This window comes from Lepidochelys olivacea (genome assembly GCF_965140295.1).
Source record: "Lepidochelys olivacea isolate rLepOli2 genome assembly, chromosome: 14".
Lineage (NCBI taxonomy): Eukaryota > Metazoa > Chordata > Testudines > Cheloniidae > Lepidochelys > Lepidochelys olivacea.
This window is the reverse complement of record NC_140424.1, coordinates 31,381,483-31,402,207: the sequence shown is the minus strand read 5'-3', so window position 1 is coordinate 31,402,207 and position 20,725 is coordinate 31,381,483. Positions and strand designations below refer to the sequence as shown.

The 20,725-nt window shown below is 49.7% G+C and overlaps 1 protein-coding gene across 10 annotated transcripts; it reads left to right on the top strand.

Moving 5' to 3' along the window:
• Window positions 1–5,219: 5,219 nt before the first annotated feature.
• Window positions 5,220–20,725, top strand: LOC311530348 (uncharacterized protein). 10 transcript variants are annotated; one of them, XM_084646837.1, is made up of 5 exons: window positions 5,220–5,491; window positions 6,093–6,218; window positions 7,127–7,240; window positions 12,453–19,141; window positions 19,731–20,725. In XM_084646837.1, exons 3-4 carry the CDS (start codon window positions 7,162–7,164, stop codon window positions 13,598–13,600), a joined length of 1,227 nt encoding a protein of 408 aa, XP_084502963.1. In that variant the 5' UTR covers window positions 5,220–5,491; window positions 6,093–6,218; window positions 7,127–7,161; the 3' UTR covers window positions 13,601–19,141; window positions 19,731–20,725. The 10 variants fall into 10 exon arrangements, with proteins under 10 accessions (XP_084502963.1, XP_084502962.1, XP_084502966.1 ...); XM_084646843.1 differs by having other exon boundaries at window positions 5,355–5,491; window positions 12,492–19,141; XM_084646838.1 differs by lacking the exons at window positions 5,220–5,491; window positions 6,093–6,218 and adding an exon at window positions 5,506–5,806 and having other exon boundaries at window positions 12,453–17,966; window positions 18,556–19,141.

Sequence of the window (20,725 nt, the reverse complement as noted above, 5' to 3'; positions counted from 1 at the left end):
CGGCAGCTCCTTTATGTCCATCCGAGAGGTCTTCCGCGAGACCTCTATGGGCTGCTGGTCTTCTACCAGGACCTCCTCCGGACCTGGTGTCAAGGAGTCCCTGGGCGATGCTCTGGAACTGCTCCCTACGAAACCAGTCAGGACTCTGGGGGAGTCTCCTTTCTGTGAGCAGACTGTCTTCAGGACACACAGCTCACACAACTTCCACCTTCCTGGGTCTGACCTCAGAGCATTCAGCATCCTCTGCCCCTCTGTGCGCTTCCCACAGCGACTCCACCCAGGCGGGGTCCTGGAGAAGCCAGAGGGTCCTGTCCCCCAACTTCGCAGTCGGACGTGACTCTGAGCCAGCCAGTAAAACAGAAGGTTTATTAGACAACAGGAACATGGTCTAACACAGAGCTTGTAGGTACAGAGAACAGGACCCCTCAGCCGGATCCATTTTCAGGGGGGCAGTGAGCCACACAACCCCATCTGCACTTCACTCCATGTCCCCAGCCAGCCCCAAACTGAAACTCTCTCCAGCCCCTCCTCCTCTGGGCTTTGTCCCTTTCCTGGGCCAGGAGGTCACCTGATTCCTTTGTTCTCAAACCCTTTAGCTCTCACCTTGCAGGGGGGAAGAGCCCAGGCCATCAGTTGCCAGGAAACAGGGTGTTGGCCATTCTCTGTGTCCAGACCCCTGCACACACCTGCCCTCTAGGGCTCTGCAATGATCATACACCCTTATCCCACCACCTAGATACTTAAGAACTGCCTAGGGGAAACTGAGGCACCCCCACAATATTCAGAGGAAACATTAAGAACAGTCCCACTTCATCACACCTGGAAACTGCTTTCAACGACCAAGTCGGTGGGGGCCACCGAGGGGGCAGATCTCCTCGTGGAGCCCCTGCTACACAACCCCCAGCTCTGTGTGCAGGTGGCAGAGTCCTCCTCAGAAGTTGGTTCTGGCAGAAGTCACAAGAGTCAGAGATCTCCTGGACTACGACCGGGGAGACTGGCTGGATCCCCTGATGCTCGCTCAGCGCATGGGGCTCTCCAGACCTCGTACTCCACAGCACATACTTCAGGAGGTGAGGGCCGCTTTGCCGCCCACTGCTTGGGTTTACCTTGACTGGGTCCTGCACGAGGGCGTGCCCCGCCCACCCTCCACCCCAGGCCCACCGGACCTTTTAATTGGGCCCCTGCCCTGTGGACCAACCGACCCCCCCACCTCTTCACCATGAGCCAGCTGCATGAGCTGCAGCTGGTCTGCTTTCAGACCGCGCCAAGGAAACATCTATACACGCTCGTGCTCCATACCCTTCACGCCCTCACCCTTGTGTCCCGCCCCGATACAAAATGGCAGGACCTCCTGCCACCTTTGGAGGGTGAGGCGTGCTGGTGGGCCAGCCTATATTCCACCTTGGTCCCGAGGCCTGCCGGGGATACCAGTTGGCGGCTCCTTCACGGAGCCGTGAGCACGGGCATGTACGTGGCATGGTTCACCCCATCCCAGACACCTGCCCCTTTTGCTGCGTGAGGGAAACCCTGGCACACATATATTTGGAGTCCCTATTCCAGCTCCTCACCAATATTTTATTAGGCTTTTGGTTGCACTTTTCCTCTCAGCTTCTTATTTATGCACTCCCTATCCATGGCCCCACAAAGTCATGGGATCTCCTGGTCTACCTCCTCCTGGCCCTAGCTAAAATGGCCATCTATAAAACCAGAGTGAGGAGGTTGGCCGATGGAGTCTCCTGTGACTGTGGGGCCTATTTTGGATCCTCTGTCCGTTCACGTATCCGGGCAGAGTTCCTCTGGGCGGCGTCCACTGACTCACTTGACGCCTTTGAGGAGCAGTGGGCGCGGTCCAGGGTTCTCTGCTCGGTGTCCCTGTCCGGTTCCTTTCGTTTGACCCTTTGACCACACTCCTGTCCCTGTTATTTCATTAGTTGTCCCCCGTATTTATTTGGTGTCCAGGTCCTGTGGATCCCCCTCTTAGGCTGGGGTGGGATCCTTTAGCAGTGGGCGGGCTTTGCCCGCTGACTTCCTGTATCCCAATAGGATTACTCTCCATAGCCATCTGGCCTGACCCTGTCACAGCACCTACAGGGTTAGGTGGCAACTGAGTGTTGGTTTGCAAATGTCAGTGGCACCTAAATGTTGGATTTAGGCACCTAAAGAGGCAGCTCAGTGCCCATGCCCCTGTCTGAATCTATCCCGTAGTCTTTGTGTTAACCCGGTAATTTGCCCAGTGGGGTTATGATTTTGTATCTAACCAGCGCTCAGGTTGAGTCACAAGAGCACACAGCACTGTAATCCACACGGCAATGAATTCCACGTACAAAATGTGTTCCCACTTACATGGTATATTAATAGAATCATAGAACTGGAAGAGACCTCAAGAGGTCATCTAGTCCAGTCCCCTGCACTCAAGGCAGAACTAAGTATTATCTAGACCATCCCTGACAGGTGTTTGTCCAACCTGCTGTTAAAAATCCCCAATGATGGAGATCCCACAACCTCCCTAGGCAATTTATTCCAGTACTTAACCACCCTTAACAGGAAGTTTTTCCTAATGTTGAACCTAAACCTCCCTTGCTGCAATTTAAGCCCATTGCTTCTTGTCCTATCCTCAGAGGTTAAGAAGAACAATTTTTCTCCCTCCTCCTTGAAACAACTTTTTATGCACTTGAAAACTGTTATGATATCCCCTCTCAGTCTTCTCTTCTCCAGACTAAACAAACCCAATTTTTTCAGTCTTCCCTCATAGGTCATGTTTTCTAGACCTTTAATCATTTTTGTTGCTCTTCTCTGGACTTTCTCCAATTTGTCCACATTTTTCCTGAAATGTGGCGCCCAGAACTGGACACAATATTCCAGTTGAGGCCTAATCAGTGCAGAGTGTAGCGGAAGAATTTCTTCTCGTGTCTTGCTTACAACACTCCTGCTAACACATTCCAGAATTATGTTCCCTTTTTTTTGCAGCAGTATTACATTGTTGACTCATATTTATGACCACCAGATCCCTTTCCATAGTACTCCTTCCTAGGAAGTCATTTTCTATTTTGTATGCATGCAACTGATTGTTCCTTCCTAAATGGAGTATTTTGCATTTGTCCTTATTGAATTTCATCCTGTTTACTTCAGACCATTTCTCCAGTTTGTCCAGATCATTTTGAATTTTAATCCTATCCTCCAAAGCCCTTCAACCCTTCCCAGCTTGGTATCATCCGCAAACTTTATAAGCGTACTCTCTATGCCATTATCTAAATCATTGATGAAGACATTGAACAGAACCAGACCCAGAACTGATCCCTGCGGGCCCCCACTTGTTATGCCTTTTCAGCATGAGTGTGAACCACTGATAACTACTCTCTGGGAACGATTTTCCAACCAGTTATGCACCCACCTTATAGCAGCTCCATCTAGGTTGTATTTCCCTAGTTTGTTTATGAGAAGGTCATGCAAGACAGTATCAAAAGCCTTACTAAAGTCAAGATATACCACATCTACCACTTCCCCCCAATCCATAAGGCTTGTTACCCTGTCAAAGAAAGCTATCAGGTTGGTTTGACACAATTTGTTCTTGACAAATCCATGCTGACAGTTACTTATCACTTCATTACCTTCTAGGTATTTGCAAACTGATTTCTTAATTATTTGCTCCATTATCTTTCTAGGTACAGAAGTTAAGATGACTGGTCTGTAATTCCCCGGGTTGTCCTTATTTCCCTTTTTATAGATGGGCACTATATTTGCCCTTTTCCAGTCTGCTGGAGTGTCTCCCGTCTTCCATGACTTTTCAAAGATAATCGCTAATGGCTCAGATATCTCCTCAGTCAGCTCCTTGAGTACTCTGGGATGCATTTCATCAGGCCCTGGTGATTTGAAGATGTCTAACTTGTCTAAGTAATTTTTGACTTGTTCTTTCCCTATTTTAGACTCTGATCCTACCTCATTTTCACATTCACTATGTTAGACGTCCAATCACCACCAACCTTCTTGGTGAAAACCGAAACAAAGAAGTCATTGAGCACTTCTGCCCTTTCCACATTTTCTGTTCTTGTCTCCCCCCTCCCCCTTCATTGAGTAACCGGCCTACTCAAGATAACCCAGATAGGAAATCAGGGTTTTCTGGGCCAAACTCCCAAAAAGAGCTCAGGGCCCGCTGGCCCCCAATGGATCAGAACAAGTTTCCGTCCAAAAAAAGGAGATGTTGGCACTATTAAGTATGGGGAAAAAATACAAATTTGAGAGGATTTTATATCAGTATTTGATAATTACATGGAAAGCCTGAAATCTGAGAAGATTTAATAGCAATATTCAATAATTAAACTGAAAAGAGTGAAAATCTGAAGTGATTTAGATCAATATTTGATTAGTTTGGAAGTGGGAAAATTAGAGATGGTTTATAGAATATCTGACAATAAGCAAAGGCAAAAATCTGAACGGATTTCTTAGCAATATTCGATAAAGGGGCAAAACATGGGGTGGGGCAATAGATAAATGTTCCATAATTTGAGAGAGGGGGGAAGCTGAATAGATTTTATATCCGTGTTTGATAGAGAGAAATGTGGCAGAACTGGAGATAATTTTTTTCAAATCAATATTGAAGAGAGATGGGATTGTTTTTCAATATGGAAGAAATAGCAATAAAATGACAAAATCTAAAGCTGGAGAGTTGGGTGGAATGCTTTTCATGGCTGTCTTTAAAGGTGCCCTGAAGAGAAGTCTCCATCACTGGCCCTCTTCAAATCCAGCCTGTCTGCCTTCCTGGAGGATGTGTTCGCCAAACACAGGTGACTGGGCTCGGATGACTGGGTAAAATGTACTCATGTGTGATACACAGACAAGATGATCTAATGGTCCCTTCTGGATCTATCAAAGTGGAAGAAGACTTAAGGCCTGTGCTCTTTTGTGCTTCTCCAGGGGACGTGGGGGACGCCTAGGAACACTGTGGAGTGTTTCCTTCCTAAAAATAAAGACACAGTTTTGCTTGTTTTCTTCTTCCCAAACATTGTGTTGTGTCTCTCCCCCCACCATCCCAGTAGCTGGAGGACTGGGGGATGACAAACCCCCATGTGTGTTGAGAGATTTCTCACACTGCGGTGAGGATGTTAAATCAGAACAGATATTTTCCTCCCCCACACTGGGCCGGGCCCAGAGGGGCGCTGGGGAAGGGCTCTCCCCGAACACACCCCGCAGGGGAGCAGCAGCGGCTCAACCTGGGTTCCCGGCCCACAATGGAGGCGACAGCCGCTGGTAACAAATTTCAGTGCGGGCCGCAGCTGCACAGGCTCAGATCTCTCCGTGCTTCGCTGTCCCCTTCCTGTCTTCCCTACCAGCACCCAGCACCTACCGCGCTCAGCTACTCCAGCCCCTTCCTGTGCCCTGAATCAGTAGCCCGGGCTGCAGCGCTCCAGGATCGTGGCTTTCTCTGGGGGCTGGAGCCAGCCCTTGGGGCAGCCCTGGGCTCTGCCGACACCAGCCCCTGAGCCGGAGCCTGCAGGTGAGGGGAGAGACCCGGGGGAAGGGCCGGGGCCGGGGAGGAAAGTGACTCTGGACCAACGGCCCCTCCTCGCCCCAGCTCTGCTCCCGGGGGGAGGGGCGGGGGTCTGCGAGTCCCGGAGCTGCTGCCCTCCCTGACCCCCCCCCCGGCTCTGCCCCCCCGCCCCGCGAGCCTGCAGGAGCCGAGCCAGCGCCGGGAGGGCGAACGGCCTGGGCCGGGCCAGGGCCCGAGTCTCCCGGCCCGAGGGGAGAGGAGGCAGGAGGGAGACAGGAGGAGAGACTGGAAGGGCCAGCAGGAGCAATGCGGGCGAGGGAGGTAAGAGGCACCAACCCTGCCAACCTAACGAGGTCTATTCAGGGCTTCAGGGTCCTGGCTGGAAAGGACCTAAAGGAGGAGAAAGTCCTTAACATAGTAACAGCTTTTCTTCCAGCAGAGCAGCTGGGGGTAGACTCCAAGCCCACTACAGACTCCCTGCTCCTTCCAAGCCAGCCAGGTCCCTCTGAATCACTGGGAGGTGTGTGCAGAGAGGGGAGGGAGTGATTCATTCTTTGATTTCTCTCCTCCCCACCCTTTTTATTTAACCAAACTCCTTTTTCCTCAGGAAGGGCAAAGCAGAGGCAGCCCCCCATGGGCTAAGAAGCTGCCAGGGAGCTGCACGTCACTGCAAACATTTTGATATTGCTCCCAAAAAATGTCCTAGCAGGCCTGACATTAATCCAGCACTGAGGTTTACTCATGTTTTCTAAATTTTATTTCTAATTTATCATAAATTGTCCCTTTGCAGACAAAGGGCTGACACATCTATCAGTGTAAATAACAATGAAAAAGGCCAGAAAACAGTATTGCCAGCCCCAGCAGTTGAAAAATCATGACTCAGTCCCCCAAAATCAGGAGATTGGCTTACAAATCATGAGGTTTTTTGAAATACTGAAATTCTGCTGCTTTTCTCTTTGCCCTCTGGGTTCTGTACCTTTAGGGTGCAGCCACTTCGTGCTTTTAAGCTTTTCTCTGCAGCCACAATGGCTAGAAACTTGTTTTTTACCAAAATAAAACAAATAAGATTTTGGTCTTATCACTTGGGTCCAGGAGGTGGAGTGGGGCTTTAAGAAAAATGTGAGCTATCCCATGAGTCACAGTAACAGTGTGAGAATTGGCAACTCTGACATAGGCCCTTCTCCTGGGAATACTAAATCCTCACTGGGCTCAAAGTTAAGCATGTATATGAGCCATTGCGGACTCCAGGCCTGGTGTATGAAATGTCTTAGGGTAAACTCTCCCTTGAGCAAATGTTAACTCAGCCCTAGACCGAGCATATGACAGTCAAAGTCACACCTGAGCCACGTTGCCTTGATGTGAGCTGGTGGCTCGAGGGGGACATGGAACAGGCGGCTGTGTATGTCCCTGCAGAACACTGGATGCTTTGAGATGTCTAACGCTCCTACAGGGGGTGTAACACGTTCCCTAGATATCTGGCTCCCCAAATAGCCTCCACAAACATGTTCTGATCCATTTGGATCTCACCCATCTTCAGTGCAGGAAGGGGCTGGCTTGAAGTCATAAAATGTTCTTGGTAACAAATATTCCATGGTTCTGTAATTCACCCTGATCTCGTCTGGTTTCTTTCCCCCTTGGCAGGATTTCTGATTCTCAAAACCCAGTGTGGTTTCCAGATGGAGCAAGGGGAAGAGCTGTGGGTCCCAAATCTCCAGGGTGCTGAGGAAAGGGAGAGTCCAAGAGGCTCCTGGGCAGGTGAGGAATTGGCTAAACAAACTCTGAAATCTCTGGAGCAGTTTCCTGGGGCCTGTCAGCCTGGAATCAAGTCCATTTCCAAACAATGCATTACATATAGTCCCAGGTGCTGGCTCTGCCTAGAGGCCTGCAGCCAACTTTTGTGGTTGTACAACCTTTTTTCCCCCATTTTTAAAACAGAAGGCTTTTCCCTCCCCCATTACTGTTTGGCAGCTGTCTACAAACTACAAGGGAGAAGCTAACACTACAGGAAAGAGCGAAACTTCTATGCCAAGTGCTGGCACTAGCACAAAGCAGACGGGGGTGAAACAGAAAATGCTCTAAACCCTTCATTGACACTGATGGTAGATGTCACCTGCAGCAGTAGCAGGCGAGAGCTTTTCAGTCAGCACTGTGATTTTAAGTTGACACTGTCCATTTAACTATCTGATCTCTGAGGCCACTAATCTGCCGTCCCTTCTTGCTGCAAGTTTGCTTTTTCCAAATACTGTGCAAGTAAATGTAGCTTGAGCATCAGTTTGTTCATTTGTCTTTATTACAGTTAAAACATCTGATTGTATTAGACTGGAAACCCAGATCCCTCCTTACCGCCGTTAGTTACACTCACTCATTGTCTTGTGTCTATGTGGGGCTGTTACCTCCAAAATTAGAGGCACCCCACAATGACCTTCCTACCCCAATAACGCTATTAATTTATCTATTTTGGTAATTAAAAGGGGATGGCCTGCCCTAGAGCATTTGCCAGGGTGTTTCTCTCCAAACTTTAGAGGACTCCCCAGAACAGATTCGCTCTGTTGATCCTTAGAAGGAAACAGACAGGCTTCCTCTCAAAGGATTGACACTCAGGCAGTATTCTTTGAGGACAAAAATATTCTTTATTTAGCACAATGTTCCTTAATACAAATTTGTTAAAAGAATAAAGAATCCGTATATTTTCTTATCAAGGCATAAAGTCTATTAGCACAGATACACAAAGTATTCAAAATTGCAATACCATACAACTGAAAATAGCTTCAGGTGGTTACATTCTGTGTGAGATGGCCAGACACACATAGAATGCTGAAAACAAACTCTTACACATCTAAATCATAGCATACTCAAACATCCAGCTTTATTATCCCATGCATACACATTCATGCAGTTTAATAATAAGAGGATTATCCTGCTTACTTTCTCCGCTGTTGTCTTTTCCCTCTGAGAGCTCCTTCTGCTGTTACTGTTTTTGGTGTTGCCACTGCTTGTCTCTTCTTAAGTGATTTTAACTCTTTTCTTCTTCTTCTCCTTCCGCTCACCTCACACTGACTAAAATCGGCCAGTTTTTTGCCTTATATACAGATTCTAGCCTTCTCTGATTGGTCATGGGTGCTAACCTATCTGTCAATCAAAGCCAGACCTGATTGAAAACTTGTGTCTTATTTGACTGATCTGCTTGAAGACTTACCTCTTGACTTACTTTCAGGTTTTGGAGTGACCTTTATTTCTGCTCAGCCTGCCTGCTTGCTATTGGCCAAATCTCTCCCAGACATCCATTTTGGATTTCTCTGACTGTGACTGCTTGTGACCACCACCTTGTTATTGCTAGCCATAACCACCTAAAACTATCTTTGTTAACTATTAAACCTCTGTAATTATAAACAAATATCCATATCTAAGTATACTCTAACACTGTCATTCACTGTCACCACTCTGTTTTTTATTATTTTAAACAAATTTAATTTCTATCTCTCGCCGCTTCAGCTAGTGGTGGCAGTGCAGCAGTCTTAGTGCTGCATTCCTTACACAGAACAGAGTGGCTGAAAACTCTCTTGTATCAGCGTGCTGGGCCTGGATCAGCCACCCCACTGGTGTTGCTGGTGCAGAGGACTCAGTGGCAGCTGATTTCAGAGCTGTGTCGATCACCCCTGCTGAAAGCAAGTCTGAAATTCCCCAGAACAGACAGGCTTTCAACTGGGCTCTGAGTTGCTCCTCGGGGCAGGGATCCTGTCTCTGTCTGTGTTTGTGGAGTACTTAGCACAATGGGGCCCTGATCCTGCTTGGGGTCTTTGAGCGCAACCTGACTATGAATAACTCTATTGTCCACATCCCTTCCCCTCCCAGAGCCTGCAGCCTTGTCTGCATTAGAGACTGAACTGGTTTGTAATTAGGCTGGTTGTATTGAAATGACCCAGGGTGAGTCAGTTTGGGAACCCTTGCACTTCCTCAATTCAGCTGCCATGTCCCTGAGGTTCCTGGCCTGCAGCCTCCTCCCTTCTGGCCATGACAAACACCATCCTAGGCCTGTTACAGACATTCAGAAAGCTGCTACAAAAATCATCTTCCTGGCTTGTGCTGTCACCATAGTAACTCCCCACCCCCATCCTCCCGGGTCCTCCCTTCAATGCATCAAATATAAACGACTTGTGTCACTTTTAAGGCCTTTTACAACCTCGCCCTCTCCTACCCACCATCTCCGATGTGTTATCAAGAATCATAGAGTCATAGACTATTAGGGTTCGAAGAGACCTCAGGAGGTCATCTAGTCCAACCCCCTGATCAAAGCAGGACCAACACCAGCTAAATCATCCCAGCCAAGACTTTGTCAAGCCTTAAAAACCTCTAAGGATGGAGATTCCACCACCTCCCTAGGTAACGCATTCCAGTGCTTCACCACCCTCCTAGTGACATAGTGTTTCCTAATATCCAACCTAGACCTCCCCCACTGCAACTTGAGACCATTGCTTCCTGTTCTGTCATCTGCCACCACTGAGAACAGCCTAGCTCCATCCTCACTGGAACCCCCCTTCAGGTAGTTGAAGGCTGCTATCAAATCCCCCCTCATTCTTCTCTTCTGCAGACTAAATAACCCCAGCTCCCCTCAGCCTCTCCTTGTAAGTCATGTGCTCCAGCCCCCTCATCATTTTTGTTGCCCTCCACTGGACTCTCTCTCCAATTTGTCCAGATCCCTTCTGTAGTGGGGGGACCAAAACTGGATGCAATACTTCAGGAATGGCCTCACCAGTGCCAAATAGAGGGGAATAATCACTTCCCTCAATCTGCTGGCAATGCTCCTACTAATACAGCCCAATATGCTATTGGCCTTCTTGGCAACGAGGGCACTCTGCTGACTCATATCCAGCCTCTCATCCACTGTAACCCCTAGGTCCTTTTCTGCAGAACTGTTGCTTAGCCAGTTGGTCCCCAGCCTGTAGCGGTGCATGGGATTCTTCCTTCCTAAATGCAGGACTCTGCACTTGTCGTCCTTGAACCTCATCAGATTTGTTTTGGCCCAATCCTCCAATTTGTCTAGGTCACTCTGGACCCTATCCCTACCCTCCAGCATATCTACCTCTCCCCCGATCTTAGTGTCATCTGCAAACTTGCTGAGGGTGCAATTAATCCCATCATCCAGCTCATTGAGAGGCAGAACCCCACCTCTGCTCTGCCAGCGATACCAGCCATGCTACCCATCAGTCTGTACTGCCCTCAAGTTTCCTGCCCCCACTCACCCCCACTGTCCTCAGTGCATGAGAGGAGCTCACTGTAAACTACACTAAGCCACTCCATTGTCCCCCTTCAGATTCCTCCTTAAAACTGACCTCTGCCATGATAAGCACTTCAGGGCAAGGGACTCTGTGTGTGTGTGTGTGTGTGTGTGTGTGTGTGTGTGTACATGGTGCCTAGCTGTGTGTGTGTGTGTGTGTGTACACGGTGCCTAGCTGTGTGTGTGTGTACACGGTGCCTAGCTCTGTGTGTGTGTGTGTGTGTGTACACGGTGCCTAGCTCTGTGTGTGGGGGTGGTGTATACAGTGCCTATCTGCGTGTGTGTGGGGAGGTGTATACGGTGCCTAGCTGTGAGTGTGTGTGTGTGTGTGTATGTACACGGTGCCCACCTCTGTGTGTGTGTGTATGTACACGGTGCCTAGCTGTGTGCGAGTCTGGGGGTGTGTACACGGTGCCTAGCTGCGTGCGTGTGTGTGTTTACACGGTGCCTAGCTGCGTGCGTGTGTGTGTGTGTTTACACGGTGCCTAAGCTCTGTATAGATGTGTGTGCCTAGCACAGTAGGGCCCCATACGCATAATTAATACTGTTAAAGGGTAATTTTCTCCAGCATGCACAGAGCCTGGGGATTTTAGTGCTTCTTCTCATTATTGTTACCAGTTACGGTTTTTATTGTGGCTGCTGAAGCTGACTCACTAGGTTCATTCATTCCCCAAAATGCAGTTTCTTGAAATCTCACTCCCCTGTCCTGCTGCATCCTCTGACAAACCCTCCCATTATCACTGTGCTGAGCCCCTAGGGTGACCAGATAAAATGGACAAAATATCGGGACACAGGGGGGAAGCAAAAAAAAAAAAAAAAAGCTGCCGGAGTGGCCAAAGCCGCAATATCGGGACAAATGGCATCCCGACCGTGCATCAGTCAGGACACAGGACAAAGAACTAAAAATTGGGACAGTCCTGATTTTATCGGGGTGTCTGGTCACCCTATGAGCTCCTCACTTGTGCTCATGGGCCCCAAGATTCCCTCTGCTCCTCTCACTTTCACTGGGCTCAGCTCTGGCAGTGAGAAGCAGATCCAGGCAACTCCATAGCGGGTTAGGCCTCCTCTTTTTGAGATCCAGACGTACTGTCTGTGTATTTGAGGAGCCCCTTTGATGATGTGTGTCTGGATGTGTGTTCTGAGCAGAGATGTGGGAGTCCAGTTCCCCATTAGCAGAGTGGCTGGACTTTGAGGCCCTGGAGAGCTGGCCCAGGGATTTCACTGCTTTGAAATGGGCTGAGGTTAAAACCTGGGAACATTCTCTGTGATAAATATCCCACAAAGAAGTAATTCACCCTGATCTCAGAAAAGCAATGTGGTCTCCCATCTGGAATGAGGAGAAGAGTTATGGTGTCTGATCTCCAGGGCAAGGGAGGCCTGAACAGGTGAGGAATCAGTTAAACCAGCTTGGGGGGAAAACAGGAAGTGAAGAAAAATCAGGTTCCCTCGAAGAGCTCATGAACTCCTGGGTTGTCAGGATTGTCCCCAGCTGCTGTAACTTCATGGCAGATGTCACTCACGGCTTCCAACCCCTTGACTCACACCTGGCAACACCTGAGTTTCCCCAGAGTGTTTGGATGGGATGTGGAGGTTCAATTTGCCCCCTCCTCTCAGGAGTGGGTGAGAGGGGAATTCAGCTCCTGGTGTTCTGATCTCCCCAGCAGTTACTTTGTTTTGTTTCCCCTGGCACAGGGAGTGACTCCTGTCAGTATTCTGTCTCTGTCCCAGCAGGTGATGGGATGGTGAGTGAGAGCGAGGAGGAGAACCCTGAGCAGGAAGGTCCTGAGCAAGTGGAACTGTATGAGGTGGGACCAGGGAGATCAGATGGGGATGTTTCCCCCGAGCAGGGCAAAGCCTGCGGGAATCAGGGCAGGTCAGAGAAGGAGCAGGAAAGCCACCCAGAAGAGAGACAGGAGAATCCCGGTCACACTCGGGGATATTTTGGGAGACACAATGACTCTACGATCCACAGGGGACCCTGCCCCGGGGAGAAACCCAACACGTGTGAGGACTGTGGGAAAAGCTTCAGCCTGAGGTCAAATCTGATCACCCATCAAAGACTGCACCTGGGGGAGAGACCCTACCAGTGCCCGGAGTGCGGGCGCTGCTTCAGCCAGAGCTCGCATCTCATCACGCACCAGCGTCTGCACACGGGAGAGCGACCCTACCGGTGCCGGGACTGCGGAAAGAGCTTCAATGTGAACTCAGACCTGATTAAACACCAGCGAACGCACACAGGCGAGAGGCCCTATCCCTGCACCGAGTGTGGGCGGCGATTCAGCAGCAGCTCAAACCTCACGAGGCACCAGCGGCTGCACACGGGCGAGAGACCCTATCGGTGCGAGGCCTGTGGGGAAAGCTTCCGGGACTGCTCATCCCTCACAATTCACCAGAGAGCACACACGGGAGAGAGGCCCTATGTCTGCCCCGACTGCGGGAAAGGCTTCACTGACAGCTCCCTCCTCATCAAGCACCAGAGGACGCACCAGACAGAGAAGTGCTTTAACTGCCCTGACTGCGGGAAAAGCTTCTCCACCAGCACGTACCTGGCCAGGCACCAGAGAACCCACCTGGCCGAGAAGCCCTATCGGTGCGACGAGTGCGGCAGGGGATACAGCCAGTTCGCTCACCTCACCACCCACCAGAGAGTGCACACGGGAGAGAGGCCCTACATCTGCCCCGACTGCGGGAAAAGCTTCACCACCAGCTCTGCCCTGACCAAGCACAAGAGGATCCACACGGGAGAGAGGCCCTATGTCTGCCCTGACTGTGGGAAAAGCTTCACTCAGAGCTCAAACGTTATCACCCACTGGAGACTCCAGCATGGGAAATCCCTGTGAGACCCCTGGCATGGCCACCGTGGGAACAGCAGCTCTGCCCCTCCCCACCCCCAGCCTCAGAAATTCCTGTGAGAGCCCAGCATGGCCACGGGAACAGCAACTCTGCCCATCCCCCACCCGTAGCCTGGGAAATCCCTGTGAGACCCCCAGCACTGACTCCACAGGAACAGCAGCTCTGCCCATCCCCCACCCGTAGCCTGGGAAATCCCTGTGAGACCCCCAGCACTGACTCCACAGGAACAGCAGCTCTGCCCCTCCCCAAACCCCAGCATGGCTGCCACAGGAACACAGCTCTGGCCCTCCCCTACCATGACCACCATGGGAACAGCTGCTGTGCCCCTCCCCCCACCATGACCACCACAGGAATAGCAGCTCTCCCCTCCCCACCCCCCACCCCCGGGAAATCCCTGTGAGAGACACACACCTCTCCCCCGGCACAGCTGCCATGGGAACAGCAGCTCTGCCCATCTCTACCCCCCAGCCTGGGAAATCCCTGTGAGACCCCCGGCACAGCCGCCATGGGAACAGCAGCTCTGCCTGCTGATTCCCACCCATGGCACCAGTCTTTTGCCTGCCCTTTCATGGCATAGCAAGCGGCGGTGGCCGATGACCCCTTGGCTTTGTGGGTTTGGCGCTCCTCAGTGCTGTTGAGTCCCTCTGCCCCCTGCTGATCTGGTGCAAGGGAGAGAGAAGAAACCTACTACTGGTGCCAGCTCCCTAGAATGAAGTCTCCCCATTCCCATCTCCACTGCGCCTACCTCAGTACTTTAGGGCTGGGGTCATACAAACCCTCTCCCCTCCGGCACGGTTCTTGGGTTGTTGGTTTCCTGCTGGGTCTGGTCAGTGCCTGTCACATGTTCATAAAAGTTTCATTCCTTAAACTCACGTGTTTTCTTGAAGAGCAGCCATAGTGCTGGTGTCAGCAGAACCAGCAGACTAGCTGGGGCCTGTGGAGGATATGGACAGCAGGTGGGGATCAGTGGGGGAAGGAAGCAGGGCGCCATTAGAGCTGAGGTTCTGGTCAATAATGATCAGAGCTCAGAGAATAATGCCAACCAATTTCCACACAGATTATTTGAATTTGTGCCTGGGTTTTCTTTGGCCCTGTTCATGCCCCTTTGTGATCATTTGCTCTCAAGCAATTGGGCTTTACTGTCACAGGTGTCTGTGGAAATGAATTTCCAAGTTGCCCATGTGAGTAATCAGATTTTAAATTCAAAGTAATCGAGCCAAGAATAAACAATACCATGTGACTTACATGGCCTAGTACAACTAAGGAACACACTTGACAGTTCAGCAATGGAGTATTTGCAATTAAACCAGAGAGTGAAGCAATTTGAAAAGATACTCTTTCAACAACCAGTACATCTGAGGGAATCATGATCTACATTGCAGATCTACATTGCAGGCAAATATGCTCAATTCCTAGAAGAAATTCATCATTATGAGCTAATTGCTCATCTCTTCAGTATGAGCTAATTGTTCATCTCTAGCAATGAGATGCAGAGATAATGAATCCTAAACAATTTTTCCTGTAGTACACAAAATGCCTGATCTCGGCTCATTTCACTTTGAAGCAAGGAAGCAATGGGGTTTCAGTGCTATTGAACAATTCTCATTGATCACAAGGATTTGAGTTTACTGGGTGATTGGGCAGCACAGAGGCAGGTGAAGTTCAGAACAGAGAGGAATAAAGTGAAGCACGCTGGAAAGAACACTTTGTGTTAGGTAGACACGCTGAAACGAACTGTAACCACAAAGGAAGAAGGCCGGGGGGTCATTCTGGTCAGGTTAGTGTAAACATCCTCTCAAGGCACAGAGATGGCTTAACACAACCCAGAGGCTGGGCTGCGTTAAAAAGTGTAAATGGGGTCTGAATGAGCTCTCCCGTAACCTCTAGAGCTGAGCTGGGGGCGGGGGGGGGGGCAGGGAGGACTTCAGGAGCAGACTGTGTTTGCACTGATGCCTACTCTGTCTAGGTGGGCAGGAGATAGAGCTGCTTTGCCAAAGTGATCAGTTCTGGATGGTTTTGAGTTACAAATCACTCTAGTATTTGAAAGCAGGGGCAATGAAATGTTGTTATCCTGATTGGACAAGTAAAGGGCAGCAGAACTGTGCTTTGCCTGACCTGATTGAAGGGCTCACCCTATATTGAACCTCACTTGCTAAGCAGGGGCTAGAGATGTCAAATCCCTATAAAGGGAAAGGGAGGGGCAGGGTTTGTATGTGATGTGGACTCTGTTTAAAGAGTTCTAGGCACCATTTGATCTTTCCTCCTCCAGGATTTAAAAACAGAGCTGATTAGACTCAATTGAGAGTCATTATTTCTGCTCAGCAGTTACCACAGCTGAATCCCTGATAGCCAGTCTATGGGCTATGCCTTGGACCTGGTGCTGGGATAGTAGTGAAATGAAGGACAATGCAGAAGCTGTACTGGCAGTGAGGTTCCCTCCTACCCACTGAAATCACCAAAGACCTGGCTTAAGCGGTGGAACCTCAGAACATGGTGTCACAGAAGTGGTGGTGAACATCCAACAGCGGCAGCAAGTAGGCAGAGGCAAGCAGCCAATTGCAGAGGTGCATAGCAACTGCAGAGACATAGCTCAATGCTCCCCCCTAGCTCCCTTTTTGAATGTACCTCTGAATTCTGGGTCTTCGCATACCGAGGACAGCAACTGTGAGTGAGGTGCAGCGGTGGGGGAGGGGAGTGAGATGTGTTAAAGGGACATTCATTCATTGGACTTTCCCACTGCAATGTGGGAAATTGAGGAAAAGGACACTGCGGTCACATGCTTGGAAAGTGGTTGTGGTGTTTTCCCAACTTACCACTTGGTTCCTTTTCCCTTCTAATAAAAGTTCTCTTTTGTTATACATAGACTCAGTGCTTGCGAGTGGGGCAGTACTACCTCTTAGAGGCACCCAGAGGTAGTGGTCAGTTTTCCCAGATTCCTGGGTGGAAGCTATAGCCAGTTCTGTTTTGTATTGTTAAGAGGGACCCCGAGATATTGAACCCAGCCCTTGTTGCTGTTGTCACCGCCTGGCAGCAAGGTTCCATTAGCCCAGATAATGTGACTGCAGATGATGGTTCTGTCAGTCGGTAGTGCTGTATGGTGCACTCACATCTCCAATTCATGGTCCATTTTCATAAATTTCAGTCATAGCATTTTAAAAATCTTGAATTTCACAGTTTCAGATATTTAAATCTTAAATTTCATGGTGGTGTAATAAAACATAATATGTATTTTAAAATGGCAAAATATAAACATGTAAAGCCCTTAAGCCTCTGTTTCTCAAACTGGGGGTCCTGACACAAAAGGGGGTTGCAAAGCTATCGTAGGGGGTTCACAGTATTGCCACCCTTCCTTCTGCGTTGCCTTCAGAGCTGGGTGGCTTGAGAGCAGCGGCTGCTGGCCAGGTGCCCAGCTCTGAAGACAACACCGATGCCAGCTGCAGCACAGAAGTAAGGGTGGCAATAATGTGACTCCCCCCTACAATAACCTTGCAACCCCCTTTTAGATCGGGACACCCAAGTTGAGAAATGCTGTATTTTTGTATACTTTTACCCTGTAGTATAGAGTAAAAGTATACAAAAGACCAGATTTCATGGGGGAGATAAGATTTCACGGTCTGTGACATGTTTTTTCGTGCCGTGAATTTGGTAGGACTCTACACATGAAGTATACAGTGGTTCCTGGGGCCGTCCATTTCTCAATGGTGAGTCCTGTATCCTTATCACTGCATTTCATTCCCTGTTCAGAGAAACGGGACTGTGGATCCTCAGTATTACAGAGCTCGCCTCCCTCCCTGTGTGTCTGTTGGCAGCTGAGATCATCTGAACTGCCCTCACACATCTAAATGAAAGAACCCCTGGCTCCCACTGGCAGAGCCCCTCAGCCCTTCTCTGTAACCAGGCAGATTGCCAAGGTACCCGCATTCACCTCCCCCACCCCTGCCACTCTCACCACAAGCCATGAAGGAAAGACAGGGCACCCAGAGAAGGTGGCAGTAAAAGTGAAGAGATGGGACTGGCCAGTCATACTGTGTTGGTGGGAAGGAGCCAGGGGGTGGCAGAAATCTCCCTTCAGCCAAAGGAGTCAGTACCCATGCTCAGGTGATATACCCCCTCACTCCCTTCCTGCTCCCAGGTTCCCTACCAGCCCCCAGTCCCCTCTCACTCTCGTCTCCCACCCTCACCTTCCAGTAATGCCACCTGCTCGAGAACTACAGCCACCAACAGGATCAACTCGTTCTGGATTGTTGGGCCGGTCCTCCCATGTGTCTCTGAGCCTCAGATGTCTCCGATCCACAGACAGGATGAGCCATGCCTGGATCCAGAGTCACATGCACTGGGAAAGAGAGTTGCAGGGTCAGTGTGAGAGGAGAGATCAGTCAATGAACTGGAAGGGAATAAACCTGTCTTCCCCATTAATCACTCTTTAATCCCTATGTCAGGCTGTCTGGCGCAGCTCATGGCTGTGAGTAAGTGCCTGCCTCAGGGCAGACTGTCAAAAACAGGGCAGACACCCTTAACTGGTGGTTTGTTCTGTGATTAGATTTCTCCAAGCCAGTAACAAATGTGAACTCCTGGATCACTATCAGTATCGCCTTGGAGTCACAGACAGTCCCCTTAGCCCTGGTCTACACTAGGACTTTAGGTCAAATTTAGCAGCGTTAAATCGATGTAAACCTGCACCCGTCCACATGATGAAGCCCTTTATTTCGACTTAAAATCGATTTCCGTACTCCACCCCTGACAAGTGGATTAGTGCTTAAATCGGCCTTGCCGAATTTGGGGTACTGTGGACACAATTCGACAGTATTGGCCTCCGGGAGCTATCCCAGAGTGCTCCATTGTGACCGCTCTGGACAGCACACTCAACTCAGATGCACTGGCCCGGTAGACAGGAAAAGAACTGCGAACTTTTGAATCTCATTTCCTGTTTGGGAAGCTGCAGGTGACCATACAGAGCTCATCAGCAGAGGTGACCATGATGGAGTCCCAGAATCGCAAAAGAGCTCCAGCATGGACTGAACGGGAGGTACGGGATCTGATCGCTGTATGGGGAGAGGAATCCATGCTATCAGAACTCCGTTCCAGTTTTCGAAATGCCAAAACCTTTGTCAAAATCTCCCAGGGCATGAAGGACAGAGGCCATAACAGGGATCCGAAGCAGTGCCACGTGAAACTTAAGGAGCTGAGGCAAGCCTACCAGAAAACCAGAGGGGCGAACGGCCACTCTGGGTCAGAGCCCCAAACATGCCGCTTCTATAATGAGCTGCATGCCATTTTAGGGGGTTCAGCCACCACTACCCCAGCCGTGTTGTTTGACTCCTTCAATGGAGATGGAGGCAACACAGAAGCAGGTTTTGGGGACGAAGAAGATGATGATGATGAGGTTGTAGATAGCTCACAGCAAGCAAGCGGAGAAACCGGTTTTCCCAACAGCCAGGAACTGTTTCTCACCCTGGACCTGGAGCCAGTACCCCCTGAACCCACCCAAGGCTGCCTCCTGGACCCGGCAGGTGGAGAAGGGACCTCCGGTGAGTGTACCTTTTAAAATACTATACATGGTTTAAAAGCAAGCATGTGAAAGAATTAATTTGCCCTGGCATTCGCGGCTCTCCTGGATGTACTCCCAAAGCCTTTGCAAAAGGTTTCTGAGGAGGGCAGCCTTATTGCGTCCTCCATGGTAGGACACTTTACCACTCCAGGCCAGTAACACGTACTCGGGAATCATTGTACAACAAAGCATTGCAGTGTATGTTTGCTGGCGTTCAAACAACATCCGTTCTTTATCTCTCTGTGTTATCCTCAGGAGAGTGAGATATCATTCATGGTCTCCTGGTTGAAATAGGGTGCTTTTCTTTAGGGGACATTCAGAGGAGCCCGTTCCTGCTGAGCTGTTTGCCTGTGGCTGAACAGAAATGTTCCCCGCTGTTAGCCTTGGGGAGGGGGGAGGGTTGAGGGGGTAGCCACGTGGTGGGGGGAGGCAAAATGCGACCTTGTAACGAAAGCACATGTGCTATGTATGTAATGTTAACAGCAAGGTTTACCCTGAAAGACTGTAGCCACTGTTTTATAAAATGTGTCTTTTTAAATACTGCTGTCCCTTTTTTTTTTCTCCACCAGCTGCATGTGTTTCAATGATCACAGGATCTTCTCCTTCCCAGAGGCTAGTGAAGATTAGAAAGGAAAAAAAAACGCACTCGTGATGAAATGTTCTCTGAGCTCATGCTGTCCTCCGACACTGACAGAGCACAGACGAATGCGTGGAGGCAAATAATGTCAAAGTGCAGGAAAGCACAAAATGACCGGGAGGAGAGGTGGCGGGCTGAAGACAGGGCTGAAGCTCAAATATGGCGGCAGCGTGATGAGAGGAGGCAGGATTCAATGCTGAGGCTGCTGGAGGACCAAACCAGTATGCTCCAGTGTATGGCTGAGCTGCAGCAAAGGCAGCTGGAGCACAGACTGCCACTACAGCCCCTGTGTAACCAACCACCCTCCTCCCCAAGTTCCATAGCCTCCACACCCAGACGCCCAAGAACACGGTGGGGGGGCCACCGGCCAACCAGCAACTCCGCCACAGAGGATTGCCCAAAAAAAAGAAGGCTGGCATTCAATAAATTTTATTTTGCTGGGTGCAAACTAATTAAGGTGGTGGGATATAATTGGTTAGATAATGCATCCGATGAAATGAGCTGTAGCTCATGAAGGCTTATGCTCAAATAAATTGGTTAGTCTCTAAGGTGCCACAAGTACTCCTTTTCTTTTTGCGGATACAGACTAACACAGCTGCTACTCTGAAACATGTTACAATATGTTAGGATTGGTTAGTTAAATTTCAGTAACATGACAGGTTAAGGTATAGCTAAGCAGAACTCAAGTTTTACTATATAGTCTGCAGTCAATCAGGAAGTAAGCGGGGGGAATGGGAACAGGGAATGGGGGTGGGGGAATTGGAATTATGTTTTGCTAAGGAGGGAATGGAACAGGGAATGAGAACAGGGACACAGGCAAGACTCTGTGGTGTCAGAGCTGGGAAGGGGGACACTAAGGAAGGAAATTGGAATCATTGCTTGCTGGAAGTTCACCCCAATAAACATTGAATTGTTTGCACCTTTGGA

Excerpts from the sequence above, each read along its gene's own strand:
- LOC311530348 (XM_084646837.1), top strand. The coding sequence starts at position 7,162 with ATGGAGCAAGGGGAAGAGCTGTGGGTCCCAAATCTCCAGGGTGCTGAG. Across the intron at positions 7,241-12,452 it reads TCCAAGAGGCTCCTGGGCAG|GGAGTGACTCCTGTCAGTAT; the intron begins GTGAGGAATTGG and ends CCCCTGGCACAG.